Source organism: Pollachius pollachius (assembly GCF_949987615.1).
Source record: "Pollachius pollachius genome assembly, chromosome: 6".
Classification (NCBI taxonomy): Eukaryota; Metazoa; Chordata; class Actinopteri; order Gadiformes; family Gadidae; genus Pollachius; species Pollachius pollachius.
This window is the reverse complement of record NC_136939.1, coordinates 24346469-24368729: the sequence shown is the minus strand read 5'-3', so window position 1 is coordinate 24368729 and position 22261 is coordinate 24346469. Positions and strand designations below refer to the sequence as shown.

General features: G+C 45.0%; 1 protein-coding gene across 2 annotated transcripts; it reads left to right on the top strand.

Moving 5' to 3' along the window:
• The first annotated feature begins 124 nt into the window (after positions 1–124).
• rpgrb (retinitis pigmentosa GTPase regulator b) lies at positions 125–22261 on the top strand. Of its 2 annotated transcripts, none has more exons than XM_079738804.1 (17): positions 125–210; positions 988–1113; positions 1816–1908; positions 4018–4080; positions 4598–4756; positions 5712–5861; positions 6547–6705; positions 7226–7381; positions 7720–7844; positions 11188–11418; positions 12174–12351; positions 13094–13173; positions 14073–14132; positions 20345–20515; positions 20625–20676; positions 21301–21419; positions 22032–22261. In XM_079738804.1, exons 1-17 carry the CDS (start codon positions 180–182, stop codon positions 22203–22205), a joined length of 2127 nt encoding a protein of 708 aa, XP_079594930.1. In that variant the 5' UTR covers positions 125–179; the 3' UTR covers positions 22206–22261. The 2 variants fall into 2 exon arrangements, with proteins under 2 accessions (XP_079594930.1, XP_079594929.1); XM_079738803.1 differs by having other exon boundaries at positions 21298–21419.

Here is a 22261-nt window from a genome sequence, read left to right as displayed (position 1 = left end):
ACACACACACACATACACACTCACTACTTAAAGCATTATCCCGGAGCTCTAGTGGTCTGGTCACATGCTGGGCGCCGTAGCCAAGGAGAACGTTTGTTTACTTCCGGGTTGTGTGTGTCGAGACTCACCCGAACACACACTCTGCCCCTCGCCTCCAAAGCCGATTACACTCAGAAGGGATGGCCGGAGACACTGAAGACGAGATACCCGGTAATCAATGGCATCAGCTTAACAATTCACTATGGTTTTATTTGTATTTGAATCGATCAAAGTTCATCAGTTACTTAATGGTGTCCCTTTTTGTGTGCACGCGCATCTTGCACCATTGAAACCATAACACTGAACGTTTGATATCGTTCCACATGCATTGCAGTCATCCGATACCTTTTTGCAATATGTGTGTGTGGGGGGGGGGGAGTAAAATTTCATAAACATTCCGGTCATCAGGCACCCTTTTGCAATATTGCGTTTCTATATTCTCATAACCATGAAATTAAATGTCTTTAAAGAAGTCTATGTATATATGTTGCTGTTCCTTTTTCAAACTGTTATTACTCAAATAGTTTTGCCCTCCAAACTCTGCCAAATAATGGCACATTGTATTTTTTTCATGTAGTATTAGAAATGTTTTTTTCATCTCTTTCTTTCTGTCTCTCTCTCTCTCTCGCTCTCTCTCTCTCATTCTATGTGTTTTTTTGTAGTCATATATCGCATGTCGTTCAATGCCTCACTTATCATCACTTATGATCACTAGGTAATAAACATATTACGTTCCTTTCCCATGTTGCGTTGTAGCCCCCCCCCCCCCCCCCCCCCCTCTTTTTAATTGTAATTGTTTTAATATTGTTTATTCTCTTTTATTCAGTGCTGGTGTTTTTGTGGTGCTTTTATTTTACTGTATTGTATGTTTATTGTGTGTATTATATTGTATGTATGCTCAAAAACAATTAAAACATTTGAATAATAATAAACATTCATATTTTTCAGAATCGGGGGCGGTCTTCACGTTTGGGAAGAGCAAGTTTGCCGACAACATGCCGGGTAAATTCTGGCTGAAGAACGACGTCCCGCAAAACATCGCATGCGGCGACGAGCACACGGCATTAGTTACAGGTACGCTCGTGAAATCATCTTTAATACTGTTAGATACAGTTTAGACGTTGTTTAAATGATGGGAATGTCTCTGACCTGATGTGTTTGTGTGTGTGCTTGCCGAGGGGCGGGGAGAGAGAGATAGAGAGAGAGAGAGAGAGACCTGTTGTGTTTTGTAGATAGTCTTTCTAACTTTGCTTGTGTCTAACTAATTAGTTAAGGTTTTCCCACTGTCATACCTAGAGACTGTAGAACAGGCAACGTGATTCGATACATTTGAACAAAGGTTTAAGGAGTTCACTAGCCTGCGCTCGCAAGATAATCTGCAGTTGTCTTTTCCCGATAAAAAAGATTTAATAAAAGAGATGAAATGGGTAGCTAAAGAACTACTATAGATAAAACTACTAAAAGTCAGGAATAGTTAAGAAGGGGAAGGGGAGAAAAGGGAAGGAGGTGATGTGGTGATAGACATTTGGAACATTTTCTAAAGGTTTTATAAATAATAAGTAAGTACAGTTCTAAATACCTTCTAAACATGCCATGTTTCAACAGAGAACAGGAAGCTGTTTGTGTAACAAAATATAAGTCTCTCTGTCTCTGTCCGTCTGTCTCTGTCTATTTCTCTCGTGTTTGACACTTTTATCCGGTTAAGCAAGGGTTTAATAAAAAATGAAGTACAATACATTGGCTCTAACTCCTCCTACTCCGTCCGTGTTCCAACAGAGAATGGGAAGCTGTTTGTGTTCGGGAGCAACAACTGGGGCCAGCTGGGTCTGGGCTCCAAATCCAGCGTCACCAAGCCCACCTGTGTGAAAGGTGGGTCTCAAAATGGTGTCCTCTGTTCTCATTTACATTTAGCATACGCTTTTGTCCAAACGTACAACAAGGAGCCATGGATCCAACTAGCAACCTTCCGTCAGGGAGTAGTCATGATGAGGTGCCTTGCTCAGGGACACCTCGACACTCAGCTAACATCGCCATTTACTGTTCTGTCTGTTAAACCTTAATCGATCGTCGAAATGTAATCTTTATTTTGTTATGTATGTTGCTTTTGCAGGCTATTTTAGCGTTTCACCATTCTAAAAATCCTTTACTCTAAATGTTAAGGCTCAGTTAGGGTTCCACGCCGACGCAACGCAAGGGGGTTTACGGACCCCTTACGCCCTTGCGGACCCTCCGTGCGTCCACCGCAAGGGCCTGACGTGCTCCTCCCAAAAAGTGTAACCTTGCATCGAGGCGATGCAGCAGCAAGGGTATGGAAGTAAATCTGTACCATCGGATTTTGAAAATAAAAAGCCACTGAATTCTAAGCACTGAATATTTATGCATTGAAATAAAATATCTGGACTTTTTTGCCTCTGCATTTAACTCTTTACATTTTCAATAAATCATTTTTAGTTTTAAAAAATTCAAAATCAAATATTCAACGTTAAAAATTTAAACTTAAATATTTTCAACGCCGCCAAATTCAACATGCCAAAGTCAGCTGCAAATTTATATCTATGAAATTCAGCGTTAACATCGGGGGACCCAAGGAAGAGCAATCGATCCTAGATGCTAGATCGCGGTCAAGCAAGGAGAAGCGAGCAGTTGTTGCACAGAATTCTGAGACCCTCTGAAAAGTGTGACCCCAGGGGGCGCTGTTGCACATTTTCTGCAACATGCACGAGTTTGACGCGTAGACAGGCATGAAGTCGTTCAACTGTGGAAACATGCACAAGCTTAAAACGTAACGTTTGTATCGTCAACAATCACTCGGATTGGGGGTATTCGTTTTGTGATACCGCTTCAGTTGCACAATGTTGTCGGCTCTGCGCCCTCGTTCCACAGTGGGCGGCGTGCTTCAGATCGCCCCAGGGTCACACCAAACGTTGGCAAAGGGAACCTAGGATCGCCCCAAAATGGTGCCCTAATAAATTGGGTTCCTTAACCCACTACGATTACCCTTACGCTGCATGTAAATCCGGCCAAGTCACTGCAATCACACACACACTTCACATGCATGCATTAGTATATTGTTTATTTCATACTGTAGTAAAAAAACAAAAACGGTGTGCATTATAACAAAAACATAAATAAAACATAAGATCCCCATCCCCCCCCCCTCACCTTATTATTAAATGTGCTTAATAAATACATTTTATTTTATTTCATTAGCATTTTACAGACCGATACAATGGATAAGGCATTTAGTAAGGTCCACCACCGTTGCTTCTCTCTCCATAAAAAGCTACAATCAAGTGTTAATGACGACACAGAACGAAAACGGGTTCACGACTGCGTCGAAGCATCTTCGTGGTCCTTGTGTTGCGTCGACGTGGAACCATAACTCAAGGCTTATTCCTTCACCAACAGTGTAAGGTATTCAGGGGAAAATCGTCTCTCTGCAGAGTGGGAAGGCCCCAGATTTGCTGCTGCAGTAATCCCAATCTGTAGGGTCCTTAATCTGGTGTTTATACACAGGGGGAGTAGTAGAGGCCCTTAAAAGACTAGAGAGAGAGAGAGAGAGAGAGAGAGAGAGAGAGAGAGAGAGAGAGAGAGAGAGAGAGAGAGAGAGAGAGAGAGAGAGATGAGAGAGAGAGATGAGAGAGAGAGAGAGAGAGAGAGAGAGAGAGAGAGAGAGAGAGAGAGAGAGAGAGAGAGAGAGAGAGAGAGAGGCTCTTGCAAGACAAGGGAGAGAGGAAGGGAGGGAGAGAAATAATGGGAGAGAGGGGGATTGAGACTGACTATCAAGCTAATGCTATTAGTTGCATTAGCTTTGTTTATAGACTGGCTGTCACATTGCATGGGATACAAGGAGCAACAAATATTTTTTCGCTTTTGTTTCTGTTAAGGTGACAGTGAGATATTGTCTCTTTTCATAAAACGAACATTGATTGAGTTTTATTCAAAATGTCTAATAATATAAAAACTATTTTTTTCCAGCCTTGAAGTCTGAGAAAGTACGACTTGTGGCTTGCGGAAGAAACCACACTATCATCTGTACAGGTTGGTGCTTTATTAAGTTAACACGTTTAAAAATAGAAAAAGAATGAAAAGCGATCGTAAATAGACAATATCTAAGCTAGAAGCGTAAATTATCGTATTGCAATGCATTCTGTTCTAATGATGGAGCATGATGAGGATGATTGTTTGTGTGTGTGTGTGTGTGTGTGTGTGTGTGTGTGTGCCTGCCTGTGTTTATCTGTCTTTGTATGTGTGTGTGCGTGTACGTTTGTGATGAATGAATGTTGTTATGGGTGTGAGCATGAATGTTGATGTGTGTGTGTGTGTTTGTGCATATGTGTGTGTTTGTGCGGGTGTGCATTAATGTTGGTGGGTGCCTTCACATGTATTCGTGTGTGTGTGCCTGTGCTTGTCTCTGTATCTGTATGTGTGTGTGCCTGCGTGTTTATGTGTGTGTGTGTGTTTTCGTAAGTGAATGAATGTTGGTGTGTGTCTTTGTGTGTGTGTGTGGGGGGGGTCTGTGTGTGTGTGTGTGTGTGTGTGTGTGTGTGTGTCTCAGCCCAGGGCGCGGTGTACTCCACGGGGGGGAACAGCGAGGGTCAGCTGGGGCTCGGCGACTGTGACGAGCGCATCGCCTTCCATCAAATCAAGTTCTTCAGCTCCAAGCGGCCAATCAGAATGCTCGCTGCCGGTTCGAATACCTCGGCCGCCCTGACCGGTGAGAGAGACATTGTCTCTCACATTGTCTCTAGACAATGTGAGAGAGAGACAATGTTAGAGAGAGAGTGGGTGTCTGTGTGTGTGTGTGTGTGTGTGTGTGTGTGTGTGTGTGTGTGTGTGTGTGTGTGTGAGAGAGAGAGTGGGAATGGGCGAGAAAGAGAGGGCGAGAGAGAAAGGGATAGGTGTAGAGAGAAGTGTGTGTGTGTGTTTGTGTCCTAAACTTTGAACACAAGGTGTGTGTGTAGTGACATCGCAAGTGGATTGAATATCGACATTTGCTACAGTCCACTGTGTAAGCCGGTAGACTGATCTATCCAGCGTACATCTAGGTGGACACGACCACTTGTGATGTCACTAAACACAGGAAGAGACAGAGTTTTAAACAGCTTGTAACGGCTTACCACACTTACAGCTGGTAGTGTAATAAGACCCCTTTTAAAGTAAAACTTTAAAGTAAAAAATAAACTCTTTGGAATCGCCTAGTTGTCCAATTCGAGCTGAATCTATGGGTACAATTCCCCTTTAAGGGTGAAATATTACACCACCAGGTGTGAGTGTGATTAGCCGCCACAAGCCGTTTTGAAAATCCGCCTCTTCTGACATCACAGGTGGGCGTGTCCACCTAGATGCGTGCTGGATAGATCAGTCTACCAGGCTACCTAGTGGAACGTAGCCAACATTACTCATCTATCCATCACGCATCTAGGTGGACACGCCCACTTGTGATGGCAGAAGCGATTTTTCCACAACGGCTTGAAACGGCTAATCACACTCACACCTGGTGGTATAATATCAGCCCTTTCAAAGTTAAACCTTATTAAAATAAACGTTTAATAATTGTTAAAGTTAATTTAAATAAAATAAATTGGAAATCACAATTCCCCTTAAAGAAAACCTTTATACTCTTAACCCATCTGACTGATTCCCTCTCCCCCTCCACATCGACCAATTAGAGAGTGGCCGTCTGTACATGTGGGGGGACAACACCGAGGGGCAGATCGGCCTGGGGCAGGAGGGGGGCGCCACCACCCCCCAGGAGGTCAGCGTGGGCCAGCCCGTGGCCTGGGTCTCCTGCGGGTACTACCACTCGGCCTTCGTCACGGGTGAGCACCGAGCATGTAAAGCTAGTATTGAAAGCTAGTATGAAAAGCTAGCGTGAAAGGCTAGCATTAAACCCTGGTGAGCGCCGCAAATTGAAACCTGGCATGAAAGGCTAGCATGAAAAGATAGAATGAAAAGCTCGTATGTCAAGCTAGTATATTAAGCTTGTATGTTAAGCTAGTATGTTAAGCTAGTATGGAAAGCTAGTATGAAAATCTAGTATGAAAGTCTAGCATGAAAATGTTAGCTGATATGAATTCAGTTCAGACAATGGTAAATGTTTTGTGTTCAGTTTATTTCATTCCGATTTTTTAAAATACTTTTATGCACTTTAATTTTGACGTCATCGCAATTAGGATTGAGTAGTACCTTTTTATTGAGGCAAACTCTTTTAAAGACAATTGTGTTGGGTTAATGAGTCGTTCACAAGTAGAGAGCAGTTCAGTTCACAAGATCTATGAACTTCAGTTTAGAGTGAAGTTCACAGTTCTGGAGAACAGTTCACAAGTCTAGAGAGATTTACAATCTAGAGAAAAGTTCACAATTGTGGAGAAAAGTTCACAAGTCTAGAGAGAAGTTAACAATTCTAGAGCCGAACTATAAATTCAGACTCTCTGTCTCCTCCTTCTCTTTCTCCTCCTTCTCTTCTTCTCCTTCTTCTTCTTCTTCTTCTGTTTTCCGCTCTAGCTAGCGGCGGCCTGTACACGTTTGGCGAGCGTGACAGCGGTAAGCTCGGCCTGGAGCCCAACCAGCTGCCCGGCCACCGCGCTCCCCAGCTGGTGAGGGGGGTGCCAGGGCCGGTGAGCCAGGTGGTCTGCGGCGGGGGGCACACGGTTGTCCTCGCAGGTGAGTTCCACCGCCACCTACAGGTCGACATTGGAACTGCATCATTTTTGTTTATATCTAATGTAATAATATACGATTAAATATATGCTAATGTCTGCATCTATTTAAAAGATGCACCACCATGCTAAATACTAAAGATATCTAGGATAAGATGCTACCCGTTGCTAAGGACAATAACTAAGTACGACATACAATAAGTGCGTACATTAAATGCCAGAACGTACAAACATGCCATAAGGGCGTACATTAAGTGCTAGGAAGTACAACATACAATAAATGCGTGCATAAAGTGCCAGGACGTACAAACAAATAATAAGTACGTACATAAGGTTCCAGGACGTACAAACATACAATAATTGTGTATATTAAGTGTCAGGACGTACAAATATACGATAAGAGCGTACATTAAGTGCCAGGACGTAAAACACACAATAAGTGCGTACATTCGTAGAACCCACGCGCATGTCATTCTCTGGTCGTCATTTTGTTCGGTCACGCTGCCGTCGCCCCCCGCTGGCAGAAGAGGGGGTCTACACCTTCGGCCTGGGCCAGTTCGGGCAGCTGGGCCACGGGACGTTCGTGTTTGAGTCCCGATCCCCCCACGGGGTGGAGCACTTCAGGAGGGGGCGGGCCGCTGGGGTCTCCTGTGGGGAGAACCACACGGCCGTCATCACAGGTGAAGCAGGCAGACAAACAGACAGACACACACACACACACACACACACACACACACACACACACACACACACAGAGTCTCTCTTTAACACTGTCTCTCTCTCGTTTCTCCCGTTGTCTCTATCTGTCTATTTAAGATTCTCTCTCTCTGGCTCTCGCTTGCCCTCTCTCTCTCTCTCTCTCTCTCTCTCACACTCACACTCACACTCACACTCACACTCACACTCACACTCACACTCACACACACACACACATTGACACGCACACACCCACCTTTGCCTCCGTCATTTAGCCATACCCCCAGTATGTTGACCTGCCGTTGCCATGGTGATTCCCCAGAGAGTGGTCTGCTCTACACGTTTGGAGACGGTCGCCACGGCAAGCTGGGCCTGGGGGAGGAGAACTTCACCAACCAGTTCCAGCCCACACTCTGCCCCCGCTTCCTGCAGTACCACGTCCAGGCAGTAGGTGGAGCACACAATTGCACACCATTGACCTCTCGTTAAAGGCCTACGTGTAGGTTAACCGGAAGTTTGGATTAATGGGTACATAAAGCACTCAAAATATGTGTGTCATTTATAAAATGTCTCCAAAATAGTGTTAAAGTCCAGTTTTTGTCGTTTTTGGCAGCAACGGGTGTTTTCTAACGCCATTCGGCGATGACGTCACGTTGGGGAGACGTGGTGTAAGGTAGCCTCAGCCTAGTACTAGAACTATGGCATCTGAGAGGTGGCAATAACCACAAATAACATGTATGATGGCCCACAGCAGTATAATTTCGAACCTGTCAGACGAAAGAGGGCGAATAAGGAATTAAATGCATGGTCACAGGAGAATGAGTGGAGAGTTGCTATCATTTAGCAAGTCGGAGCTAGTCAATGAACAGCAGTGCATACAATAATGACTTAAATAAATAATGAATTATTTATTTTTACTGTCAGTGAATAGCACCGAGTGAAAGTCAACGTTTTCTTTGTGACAGCGATTATGTCGTAAGTACCGGTAAACTAAGTCAGAAGATCTAGAAATAGAAGGCATAATGCTAGCTATGGGCTAATTTAGCCTACAGGACAGCAATCAGTGCACTTGGAAAATTGGTTCCTGCAAGTATAACCGATCGTGGTGTGACATTATTTAACCATCAATCTACCGCAAATACGACCAGACAGATGTACATTGAACACATACACAAAGCACACCGTCCAACCCGGCGGATGCTGACAGACAGCCCACAACAAGCCAAACATCACCACGGCTGGTGTGCTCTCTCTCTCGCTCTCTCACACCCGTACTACACAATCACTCCAACTTATCCAACTCCAAGGCTAGGCTGCTTCACTAAGACCACAACGAACCACAAGGCCTTCATAACCATGCAGTATGCCGAAGCCGAAAAGGACACACGCACAGTCGCACACATCTCATCTTATGCAAAACAATCCGTTTATCATCAACATTCAGTCACTGCAAAGATTTAAAGACTAGCCTCTTACCATAAGTTAGAATGGACCCAAAGTATGTGATTGATACAGTCTGGTTCAGCTTTCGCTTGCCATCCGTTTTTAGTATGACTTCTCAACATTACTCTTTCTTGTGTTAGGCGCACATGGCTAATTTGCATACGAGCACAGGATTGGCTGGCTCCGCAAGGCAAATAATAGAACATATTTAATTATCTTTTTATCTGTCTATCTATCAACGCATGGGTCTAGTTTTAATGTGATGTATTCTGTGTATGTCCAGTCAGACTTGTTGTCTCCCTTGTTCTGTGTGGTCTTGTAGGCTATACTGTGTGAGCCGAATCACCTAAATGAATTCCCGACGTGTAGTTTGGTATTAATTAAGACTTGACTAGGCTATTATCTATCAGTCAACAATTATTCGCCGAAGGCGAAGTGAATAGTGGGGAATAGCCCCCGAGACCGAAGGTTTATTTGTTGTTATCAGCTGACATTTTGCGATGAAAACAATATCGAGTTTATGTCAATCATGGGATATTGCCCAATATCCCGAGATAGCGAACCAATCAAATTGCGCCATCTTAGGAGGTTCACGTGTAGCGTATACTAACTATATATAATATCTATGTATTTATCTATGTATCTGTATAATCTGCTGAACACTCTCTTACTAGTCTCTACTCTCAAGGGTCTCAATGCGGCTTTGGTCCGTGTCTCCCCAACATGACGTCATGCAATGCATTCTGGGGGAAATGAGAATCAATAGCAAACCGCTAAAATAGTACCTACTTTTTCGTATTACATTCCGTTTTGTGATACCTAACAACATTAAATACAATAAATAACAGTTTTAATCTTAAATACCAACAATTAAATTGCACAAATTCGTAGGACAATAAACCCTGCAACACAGCCTTTAAGTCATGTCCCCCGTCATTACCATGACGACCTCTGACAAACAAAGCAGAGTGGATAACAAAAACATATGGAAAAATGTCAGCTGACAGTCTATCAAAGCAGGTTTTGGATAAATTTTGAATCGAAAGGGACTACATTACACTATGGAGGGGTATATTCAAAACTTTAAAATACATACAGAAGGTGACAAGCTTAAATTCAGTTGGTATTCTGGAATGCCACACATTACACACTTTTTCGTGTCCCGTTGTGGCTTGGGAAAATGGATGAAATATACCCCATTCTGCAGCGTCTCGGGATACCCACTGCCTGTGTTACATGTACCCCAAGCACATTGTTTGACCATGTTTATTTTTTTTTAACAAAAACAATATAAATCGACTAGACAGGTCAATCACGATTTGCGTTTGAAAGCTTCACTCCGGTATGAAGTAAAATGTTGTGTACCTTGTAGTTCCTCCAAGTGGCCCTATGTGCTTTGTAGAGGATAAAATGACTGACATTAGTGTACCCTAGCACAATTGTTTTCAGTTGTTCTGGCCAGTTGGTCTTCCCTTGGTTAGCTTACTATTAGAAAATGACTTAGTGAACACAAATGCACAATGTCATCTTAACCTTTTATAAACGTGGATAAACAGATATTTTCACCCCTTTATCCCTTTATCCCTTTTTCAAAGTAGATTACTCTAGCAATAAGAGTGAAGTAAAAAAAAGTGGCAAAAATATTCTTGTAATTTCTGTATTCATATATATAATTTTGTTTTTGGACCCATTCCGAACATGTCCGCAACCCGCTTTCGGGTAGCGACCCACTAGTTGAGAAACACTGCCCTGGCCCAAGGCACTAGTTGCGCCCTTGTTTTGGCTACGCTAACGATGTTAGCTCCTTCGCTAGCTTCTTCAGCAGCAAAAATACGTTGGTTTAAAACAAACAACTAAATGAGGGGTCATACCGGGATTATTATATCGGTGAGTTGGCAAGGTGGAGAGAAATTACGAATTCCAGAATTCCACGATTCCAAGCTAGCGCGTGTTCGCTTTGGCTGCTGTGGGAGGAGACTCGCTAAGACAAAGAGCAGTTGCAATTTCTTCGTTGTATTTTTAATTCCGCAGAAAGAACGCTAGCAAGCGATTTAGCCACAAAATCTTAAAAGCGATTTAGCGGCAAATCTTAATATCAGTCATTCTTAAAAAGCGATTTATCTGCAGATCTTAAAAGCGATTAAGCCGCAAATCTTAAAAGAGATTTAGCAGGAAATCTTAAAAGCGATATAGTGACAAAATCTTAAAAGCGATTTAGCCGCAAATCATTAACATGGTCACTTCAACCAGTCAAGAGTATCCCCAGAGACCATTCATAAAAAAAAAAAAAAAAAAAAACACAAAACGACGTGAAAACACACCAAACATCTTTTGGGTGGTTTCCTAGGCGGCGTGCGGCGGCTGCCACCTGGTGGTGCTGGCACGACCCCGCGACCCCACCCTCGACCCCGTGACCCTAGAGGAGGAGGACCTGACCGAGGACTACCTAGAGGGCGGTGGCCTGGAGATCCTGGGGGACACGGTCACCACGACAACCAATACCACCACCACCTCCACCCCGGGCGTGGCCTCCACCCTCCAGAGGAGCCTCTCGGCCCGGGTCCGCAGGAGAGAGAGGGTGGGTGGAGGAACAGCTCCTGTTTGGGGCGGTGGAAGGGTGGTGCTCACACACACAGACAGACGGACAGTCTCTCTCTCTCTGTCTCTGTCTCTGTCTCCTTCTCTCTCTCATTGTCTGTCTCCTTCTCTCTCTCGTTCTATCTCTCGTTCTCTCTCTCATTCTCTCTGGTTCTCTTGTTCTCTCTGTTTCTCTCGTTCTCTCTCTGGCTCTCGCTCGCTCTTTCTCTCTCTCTCTGTCTCTGTCTCTCTCTGTCTCTGTCTCTCTCTCTCTGTCTCTGTCTCTCTCTCTCTCTCTTTGTCTCTAGCTTCGCCTCTCTTTTTCACTCTCTCTCATGTGTCGGGATTGGGATGAAGCACCACCTTGTTAACCTCTGTTTGGACTTCATACTTATCGTTTTTTTTATTTTTAAAGAACATAATATTTCACGAAAAATAATCAAAGCGTATTTATTGTCCAAAAATTGTTGTAGACATACATCCTATTTTTTGTAAGGACAAACAAGTAAACGTTGGTTACATTACATGATTTGTATTTCCAGAAGTGTAAAATCTTTCGACATTACGGAAAAAAAATAACGACAAAAATAACGACAAAAGTCTAAAAAAGGACAAACGTATGAGAGCGTTGACTTCTTAAAGAGCATTGTTATTGTTATTATGTTGTTATTGTTATTAGACTGTTTTTCAAAATGGCGCATATAAGCCCATATATTGACCTTCCTGTACCTAAAGCTTACTCCTCCACCTCTCCAGGAACGCTCCCCGGACCAGTTCGGCGCCATGTTCCGTACGCTGCCTGCCCGGACGCCGGCCTACCTCAACCCGCCCCTTCCTGTCCACGGCAACACAGTCCCGCCCCCACGCCTGGCCCCGCCCTCGTCGCTGCCATTGGCCCACAGACAGGTGCACAACGGCATGCACCAACACCAGGGTACCTACCTCCGCGGACTCAGACTCCTCCCCCTCCTCTTGGCCCCGCCTTCTTCCTCAGACGCTCCTCCTCTTCTGACTCCTCCCCGTCTGATCTCCCGCCCTCTTCTCTTGGCTCCGCCTCCTTCCTCTGGCCCCTCCTCTTCCGACTCCTCCCCTTCTGATACCCCTCCCTTTTCTCTTTCGATTCTCTCATTGGGCCAAACTCTTGCTCGTTATAAATTGAGTGAGCTTTTTTCGGATGATCAGTGTGATTCTAGATTACGAGACAGTGTATTGTAGGACACACCGTATTAAAGGTAGCCTTCAATCGGTTGGGCTATGCTAATTCTAGCTGAGGTAAAGTAATGGTGAAAGCTATGCTAAAGCTATGCTAACTATTTAAATGGATGCAAGTTCGACAAACGACAACTATTAACGACGATAATACAAATAAATAAAAAAAATAATGAAATCAATAGGGTTTCAGGGTGTATCCCTGAATCCCTTAACAATAACCCGAATTCAGACTGTCCAAATTGATAAAAAAAAAATTCTTTATAAAAAACTTTATTTAAAATAATGTTTTATATTTTTGAATCTTGAATCTTTCTCCCTCTCAGACCCACCTTAACTCTTCTTAGGCAACACATTGGGCTAAACATGTTCCTTAGACCCACGAACTCCCAGGGAACCAGGGGGACCGTAACCATGGCGACCCCCCAATCTCACGGTAGTTGTGCTCCTGTTGTTTTAACCCACAGAGGCTGACAGCGTTCTGGACGGACTGACGGACACAGACAGCGTCAGGGGGCTGGGGGACACCGCTGACTTCCTCAACATGGTAACCTCTAATTGGTTAATTAACGTTAATTGATTAATTTATGATGCATGTGAGAGTTGTGGAACAGACTGTGTGCTTAAAAGATATACCATCTTAAAGGAGGATATTATGACCCCGGGTGTGTATGTGATTAGCCGTTACAAGCCTGCACGCAGGAAAATCTGCCTTTCCTGTGTTTTAGTGACATCACAAGTGGGCTTGTCCACATAGATCAGGGGTCTCAAGCTCGCGGCACGGGGGCCAATTGAGGCCCGCTGGATGATATTTTGTGGCCCCCTACTTGACATCAAAGTTTAGTGTTATTGTGGCCCGCCCGTTGTTGTCAAACGCACATTTTTGCTGAGTGGCTTGCCACGCTTTTTTATCACTTGTGATAGGGTGAACAGATGTCCCGGTTTTGCCGGGACAGTCCCAATTTTGATTTGCCTGTCCTGAGTCCTGACAAAAGCCAAAGGATGTTAAAATGTCCCGGACTCCACCAACCACTATGAAATGTCCCCTGTCAGAGATTACATAGCCAGCATGATCTAATTATAGCCCGATCATTAACTTAGATTGGGTCAGTTGTGCTCCTTATTTCTGTGGAATACTTGATGCGGCCCAGCCTGACCCAGACTCTACCTCCAGCAGCCCCCAGGTAAGAGTTTGAGACCCCTGACCTAGATGTATGACGGATAGATGAGCAACGTTTGCTGCAGTCCACTGGGTAGGCTGGTAGATTGATCTATCCAGCACACATCTAGTTGGACACGCCCACTTGTGGTGTCAGAAGAGGCAGGTTTTCAAAACGGCTTTTAGCGGCTAATTTGCTCAACGCCCTAAATGTAAATGTAGAATTTCAGCTTATTTACACCAAATTGGAATGGGTATTAACGTTCTTAACTGTGTTTTCCTAACAGACGCATCTCTTAAAGGTGGACCCCAACGATCAGTCACTAACAATGTCCCCCGTTCAAAAGGTGAGTCTTAACAAAATCTCTTACATTATCAAATGCTGTCGTTATAAAGAACTTGATCGTGATAGCGGGGAGCGATATCGGTCAGACCAACTGTCAAATGATGATTGTATTTTGCTAAAGTGTCCCGTGTTGCTGATAATAGATTTTAATCGAAAATTTCGCCCGAGCAGACGATGGAGAAATAGATCCAAGAACATCCGAAAACTTGCGATAATTCTATTCCAACAACATCACTTCCTGTCCCATACTTGGTCAATCCGAACACACTTTCTTCTTCATACACTCATTTTTATTTGATTTGACCATTTCCTTGCTTCTGTGTTTCTCTTTTCAAATATCATTCATTAATTTTAACGATGATTTAACCATGATTCTTTAACTTTTCACACTTTAAATACTGGTACATTAATTAACCATTTATTAAGGTCAGTTAACGTAGTACTAAGCATTGATTAACAACAAGCTAACAGTTAATCAACAGTTAAGAAATGGACTAGCAACCATTAATTAACGTTGGCTTAAATTAGCGTTAGCATTATTATATAGCATTAGCATAGGTATCAGGCTTGTGGCCAAGGCTAACTATAATGCTATTAAACAGTGTATACATTAATACCTTAGTTAACATGAACAATCAGTAAATGATGAATAGACCATTAGCAACGGTTAATCGTTACCAACGGTTAATCGTTAGTTAACGTAGTAGCTTATATTAGCTGACTCATGGTTAATTAAAGTAACCTTATTATGAGGTTTTACCCTTTAACTCTACCATCTTTCTTTTTTTCTTCCTTTTTTTGTTTTTCTCCTTTTCTCTCTTTGGCTCTTTCTTTATTTTCTCTCTCTGTCTCTCTCTCTCATTCCTCCATTCTGCTTGCGTCGGGGGACTAGGGGAAGGGTAAGCACACCAACGGTAAGGCCGTCCGAGGGGGGCCCGAGAAAGAGAACCGGGGGACCGGGATCGAGGGCCCAAAAAAGCAGGCCCTGCTGACCTCCCGGGGCCCCCAGCCCTCCACCCGGAAGGGGGACTGCAGCCCCCACCGGGCCCTGCCTACAGAGCTCTTGAGGAGCCGGGGCCAGTCGGACCCCCAGGGGCCCCGACCTTTATCTAATCCCCAGGGGTCCCGACCTTCATCCAATCCCCATGGTTCCCAGAAATTGGACTTGAAAAATCGGACTTTGTCGCACCTTAAAACGAAAACAAAGGGAAAAGCACAAAGCGCTGCAGTTCCGGTCCAAAGGTCGGAGGTCGAGTTGGAACCCGCCAAGGTCAATCCGCCTCGCTCGCCCAAGGGAGCAAAGGCCAAAGGTCGGCCGCTCATGGTCCAGACCAAACGCTCCGGCGGAGATCCGAAGTCTTCGGCCGATAAAGCATCCGATCTCAAACACGGCGATGTGTCGTCACTTCCTGTCGATGACAGGAAGCCGACCCCCCCGGCAAGGAATCGACCGGGGGGGAGGAAACAGGAAAAAGAATCGCTGAACAGGAAGGAGGCCGGGGAGGAGGACGAGGCAAAGTCATCGCGAGGACTCGGACCGGGCGTGGCCGGCGTCGTCATGGCAACCGCCGCAGCCGCAGTTGCCGGCGCTGTCGTCGGGGGCGTAGTCACGCAGGTGGCGTCTGGTTGGGACTCCTCCCCCTTCACCTCGCAGGACCGGCGGGAGAGAGAGCGCCGGTCTCGGAGCGAGGAGGAGGAGGAGGAGGAGGAGGAGGAGGAGGACCCGTCTCCCAGGGGGCAGACCTCCGTCAGTGTCGAGACCCCGCCTCATGGTGGTGCAGAAGGGGCGGAGACGGGAAGTGAGGAGGAGGAGGAGGAGGAGGAGGAGGCGGCCGCCGGAGAGCAGCGCCAATCGGAGAGCAGCGTTGCTGGCGTGCTCTTAGCCAATGAGGGAGAGGCAGAGGAGGAGGAAGGGGAGGAGGAGGAGGAGAAGGGGAAAGACACGAGTGTGAGTGAAGAGGAGGAGCAGGAGGAGGAGGAGGAAGGGGGAGGTCATAGCAGCTCAGTGGTTACGGTGAGAGAGGAGGAGGAGGAGGAAGGGGGAGGTCTTAGCGGCTCTGAGGTCACAGGGAGAGAAGAGGAGGAGGAGGAGGAGGAAGAAGGGGGAGGTCTTAGCGGCTCTGAGGTCACAGGGAGAGAAGAGGAGGAGGAGGAGGAGGAGGAAGAAGGGGGAGGTCTTAGCGGCTCTGAGGTCACAGGGAGAGAAGAGGAGGAGGAGGAGGAAGAGGAAGGGGGAGGTCTTAGTGGCTCTGAGGTCACAGGGAGAGCGGAGGAGAAGGAGGAAGAGGAGGAGGAGGAGGAGGAGAGCTCCACCTTGCGGCCAACGGAGGACGAAGATGACGAAGACTCCACCGACCAGCAGGTCGAGGAAGAGGAGGAGGGGGAAGAAGAGGAGGAGGAGGAGGATGGAATGAAGGGCAGCCAGGCCGGGACAGAGGAGGAGGAGGAGGAGGAAGAGGAGGAAGGAAGCGTCCAAAGTGAGGGGGGGACGGATGGGGTGGGAAGCAGAGCAAGTACGCTAGAGGAGGAGGAGGAAGAGGAAGAGGAGGACGAGGAGGAAGAGGGGGGGGAGGAGGACGAGGAGGAAGAGGGGGAGGAGGAGGAAGAGGCAGAGAGCAGGACGGAGGATTCTGAAACCCAGGGAGAGGAGGAAGAGGAGGAGAGTGCATCTTCGGAGGTGGAAGAGGAGGAAGAGGAGACTGATGAGAAGGAGGCGGGGAGCGACACTGACGAAGGACTGGAGGAGGAGGAGGAAGAGGAGATGGCGAGCAGCACCCAGGAGGAGGACAGCAGCGACGAAGAGGAGGGCAGCCAAACCGAGGAAGAGGAGGAGGAGGAGGAAGGAGCAGAGGAGGAGGAGGAGGAGGAAGGAGGTGAGGAAGAACAGGAGAGCGTAGTCGCCGAGGAAGAGGAGGAGGGAGATGAGGAAGAACAGGAGAGCGAAGTCTCCAAGGAAGAGGAGGAGGGAGATGAGGAAGAACAGGAGAGCGAAGACACCGAGGAAGAGGAGGAGGAGGGAAGAGACAACGAAGAAGAGGAGGAGGAGGAAGATGATAGTGAAAAGGAGGAGGAAGGTGACAGTGAAGAGGAGGAGGAAGAGAGTAAGGATGAGGAGGAAGAGAGTGAGGAAGAGGAGGAAGAGAAGGAGGAGGTGAAGAAAAAAGGGACTAAATCCATTGAGAAACAGAGCACCAAGCTGAACAATAAGAGCCAGCCCCCGTCCAGAAGGAGAGGCGGAGCTACCGGAGAACCAGAAGAGTTCTGGGGCGATGTGATGCCCCAATACCTCCACCTGAAATGACGGCCATCTTGACATCTTCACATTTAGGCCGTGTTCCAAAACGACTTACAACCGTTCACAAACACATTCACACACCGACAGCGGAGTCGACCCCTCAGGGCGACCGCAACCTTGCGTCGGGGATCCGTTCGGGTGGGGTGCCTTGCTCAGGGACACCTAGACACTAGGCCATCTGTACCGTGCCCAAGTCCGTTTGACACCTCTGCTCCCCTAAAGTCTAAATCGTTTGGCTAGTGTGAGCAAGCCAACCGTACTCAAGTACAGTTCAATTCCGTGGCCTGAGCACACTTCGGCTACGCTACCTGAGCTGGATGACGTACAGTCCATGCGACCCTTCTTTCCCATTAAACAATAAACATGGCGGCAAGCGGTTCACGTTGGTGCGATATTGAAGTTGATTTTTTGATGAAAAATCCCTCGTCACTGTGCGGGCTGTCTTGGTTCACTGGAGAAGGCGGGGCTGCGCACAGAGTCTAGACCTCTTTAGAATAAAGAGACAAAAGCCTCGTAAGGACAGTTCCTCTGCGTCTCTCTCGTAGATCACACCATCTTTCAACGTCTTTGTTTAATACGACTGCATCACCTTCTCTCACATGATCAGCAGCTTGCGGATTTCACTATCTCTCCAGTTAGAACTGCTCATGATCATATCGCTGCGTTGTCTCTACCCAAGCCCCCCCCCCGGAACAGAATGAAACCCAATAAACCGCCAATATGTGCAGGGTCCGGCAGGGTAAATTGGGGTTCTAGCTCAAGCAGGCAATTTACCTCGGGGAGTGTAAACGTGCGGAACGTGCTGCGAAAAAGGCGCGCATGAAACGGCATATTTGGCAGTGTAAAAACGCTCAGTGAGAGAAGGCTGTACCTGAGTAGAACGGCTCCAAATAAGCAACAAAGTCAGTTAAGTGTCAATTGTGTTCTCTGTGTTGTTCTACTAAGCAGCGGATGCTTGGTGATGACGTATTACGACGGGCAATCGTACTTGAGTACGGTACAGGGGTCAAACGGACTTGGGCACGGTACAGATGGCCTAGTGTGAGTGAGCCCTCAGTGACAACTCGACACAGGGATCGAACTAGCAACCTTACTGTTACAAGTCAACCCACTCAATGAGAAAGTGACTCATCTTTAGGGTGGGAATAACCCCTTAGCCAACGGACCAATCAGAGTGCCTCGTTTGATCACATGTAAATATGGCTGGTTTGTTCTTTTTGTGTTACATTTTGTGTGTTAACTTTTGTAAATGTGTGTTGGTCTTTGCGTGTGTTCGATAGTTTGTTTATATTTTATCAGATATTATATTAACAATGAATTGATATCGGGATTTCTTTTAATTGTTATCATTATTTATAATATTTCTTTATATTGATTTCTTCTCTACTTTTTTAGTATTTATCTTCCTGTCGCTATTCATGTTGTGATATTGAGGCACCAGATATGTGTGCGATAGTGAGTGCATTTACGGCTGGTTCAGCCTGCTGACCACTGATTGGTCAACGAGCAACAGGTGTGCAGCCTCCGCCAGAGTCCAATCAGACTCCGGGACAATCGAAGCAGCTGTTCGAAGTGCCACTCCCCTGGCGAACACACGTGTGGCTATTTTCTCTCTCTCTTCCTCTTTCTCTTTCTCTTTCTCTCTCTTTTTTTTTCTTTATCTCTCCTTTTCTCTTTTTTTATATATATATATATATATATATATATATATATATATATATATATATATATATATATATATTATATAAGAGTATTCATTGTTAAAGCCCTCAGATATGTGAGGGTACTTTGCCTTGATCTGTGAATGTTTACATTATGTCATACTTTGCTCCTGTAATCAAGATAGTAAACTTTTTTTTTGTACTTACTTTTAATTTCACCTAAATATGTAAATAAATGCATGCACATTTAAAAAAACATCATTTTTGCAGTGAATCTAACATCTTTGGAATCCTCTCTTATCTCATCCTTCCTCCTCCATTCTTTGCTCAGTATCAATTCATATTAATTAAAAAATACAAAAAAACAAGAAAAACATTGAAATGCCAGTGGATTAAGTTTGATAAACTCGACGCAAATGGGACATTTTGATTAACATTTTCCTCCCAGTGTGTGATTGGTCATTGCCAGGTAAGAGGCGGGACTTCCCCAATGTCGACCCCCCCCCCTCACCCCTTCTAGTCACGTGACCCTCTTTGTTGTGTAATCCTTCTTGTAATCCCAGTGTAATCCAGGCTCAATCCCATTAGCAGAGTAGTAGAGTAACATGGATAGTCACTCCATGGGCTGCATTCCAAATCGCATACTTTTCCTTTATTTACTTGTACCGCAGCTAACCCTTACAAAGAATGCACCGTTGCACAAAGTATGCATATAATTGGGGTGGACCCCAGGTGATTTCTTTGATAAGCAAACTGTAGTACCACCCATGTATCATCTATCTTCGTGGGTAAGAAGCACACACTGCCTGTTCCGTACTTTTTATCTGGACGTACTAAATCTTTTCCTCGCGTAATAAATAATATGGTAGCATGGTTATTGGAACGCAGCCTTAGTCTCCTGTATATCAGCTAAATGATTCTACCTTTTTCGAAAGCGGTATTGTGTGTATTAGTCTAACTCTTTATCGCTCTCTCACGCCCTTTGTCTCTCTCACCCTCTCTCTCGCTCTCTCTTTCTCTCTCGCCCTTACTCTCTCCCTTTCACACTCTCTCTCACTCACCCTATATCAGTTAAACGATTCTACTTAGTTTGATAGCGGTAATGTGTTTGTTCCGATTGATATGTCAAAGCACAAGAGTTAAAGTTCGAAATCTCCCCGATTTATATTTTTATTTTTTTCCTGAAGCAAGCTGAACATTTTCGTGACATTAACAACGCTGTTTTGATTTCTCTCTACAACAAACCCGAACTCTCAGGTTTTTAGCGTCAAAGCACAGAATAAGGACGAAGACGAGGATGAGGATGATGACAATGAGGATGACGTTAATGACGAAGAAGAGCAGGTCGCGTCGGCGGAGACGGGACCGCACCCCCCACCCATCCCCGGGATGTCAACGCCCACCGCCGGCCATGACACCCACACACCCGTAAAAAAAAAAAAAAAAACAGATTCATAATCGCAGCAATGTCCAAATTTTATTTTTCTTAAAGGTGATGTTTGGCTTTTCACACTTTTTACGTTAACACGGTTTCTAGGGGCCGTCGGCAGAGCCGCAGGACAGACCCTTAGCTGACACGGAGACAAAAGGTGGGTGGAGGGCGGGTTCGCTGTAAAGGTTATTAAGACGTCGTAGTGGTCACGGTTTCTTCCCTTCTGGCGTTTGGGGAGTATATCCTTGAGATGGACCGACCAATCAGGGCGGTTTATCTGATAAGAGGCGGGATGAATACACAGTTTTCAAAGACTACAATTATGTCCGCCGCTGCCGTAATTTGCGCTTTGTCTGGCGAAGCAACGCTAGTTTTACATCAACGGCAGTCATTTTTGTAGTTTTTTGTTTGAGAATGGAGCTTATGAAGAGATATAAAAATAAAATGGACTAGATCTACTAATTTTATACTTAACTTATCAACATGTCTTGACAGCGGGATAATGCCAAAGACTGAGACATGTGAATTTATAATTTAATCAAATAATGATAATTTATAATTGAATACATATGGACGTTTACATTTTTTAATTAATCAACTTTAAAAAAAATGAAAGAAATTGCCAGGATTTAAGATTCAACTTAAAGTTCCATAAACGAAAAAACATCAGAACCACGGCTTTCGTTTATAAGTTGTTGAGCCTATTTCTTAGAAATATACGTTGTAAATGTAAACATATATATGATTGTGTACATTGAATCATATTCCTTGATGTCAGCAGCTTCTGAAATGAGAGAGGCCCCCAACCCTGCAGTGGATGAGAAGACTAATGTCATCACGAAACCAACCAATGGCACCGCAGACATCCCATCAAAGGACCAATCAGGGCCTGACAAGAAGGTGGGACAATGTCAAGTGTGGATGCGCCAAAAAATCGAGTTGCCCAAAAGCATATTTTGAAAAGTATATATACATTATGTATAAAATATATTACAAATATATCTATATTGTGTATAAAATCTATTTTAAAAATATATAGTATGTATGAAACTTATTTAAAAAATCGATCTATATTAATCATAAAATATATATAAAAACAATCGATATTATGTCTAAAAAGTATTTTGAAAATATATCCATATAAACATAAAATACATTTAAAAAATAAATATTATGCATAAAATACACTTTAAAAATAGATATATTTTATTTGTAATTTTTTTTTTTGTCAATTAAAATAAACCTGCTTTGTTTAGCTTTGAAGATTGAAATATAAAGTGCTATTTGATGCATAAAGCACAGCATTGTTAGCAAATTATGCTATGATGCTAACCATATTACAGTCGGAAATTAAAAAAAATACCTATTCGTAATGTACTAGTAGTAGCTGCGTTCTCAGAAAAACACGTGCACTGCATACAATCGGGCATCGAACCCGGCTCCCAATCAATCCCAGCCGGTCTCAAACCCCGCCCATCATAAAGAAACATTCACTGTTTTGTTTCTCCCCAGCCTTCCCTCTCCCTGAACCGGTCCGAGCAGCCCGGGAAACCCGACCTCCACGTCGCTGCAGCCGCCGGCCCCTCGGTGGCCCCTCCCCCGCCTCAGGCCCCGCCCCCGCCTCAGGCCCCGCCCCCGCCTCCCAGACGCAGGGGCGCACGCTCCAGCACGTGCACTTTATTTTAAACTTCAGAGTGAGGAAAACGGAAGCCTGTTCTGGAAGACTCTCTCCTCTGCGTGTC

Bases quoted from the DNA above. Each gene is read 5' to 3' on its own strand.
- rpgrb (XM_079738803.1), top strand. From the start codon at position 180: ATGGCCGGAGACACTGAAGACGAGATACCCG. The intron at 14,133-20,344 runs GTGAGTCTTAAC...CCGAACTCTCAG, and splicing joins CAATGTCCCCCGTTCAAAAG to GTTTTTAGCGTCAAAGCACA. The intron at 21,420-22,031 runs GTGGGACAATGT...GTTTCTCCCCAG, and splicing joins AATCAGGGCCTGACAAGAAG to CCTTCCCTCTCCCTGAACCG.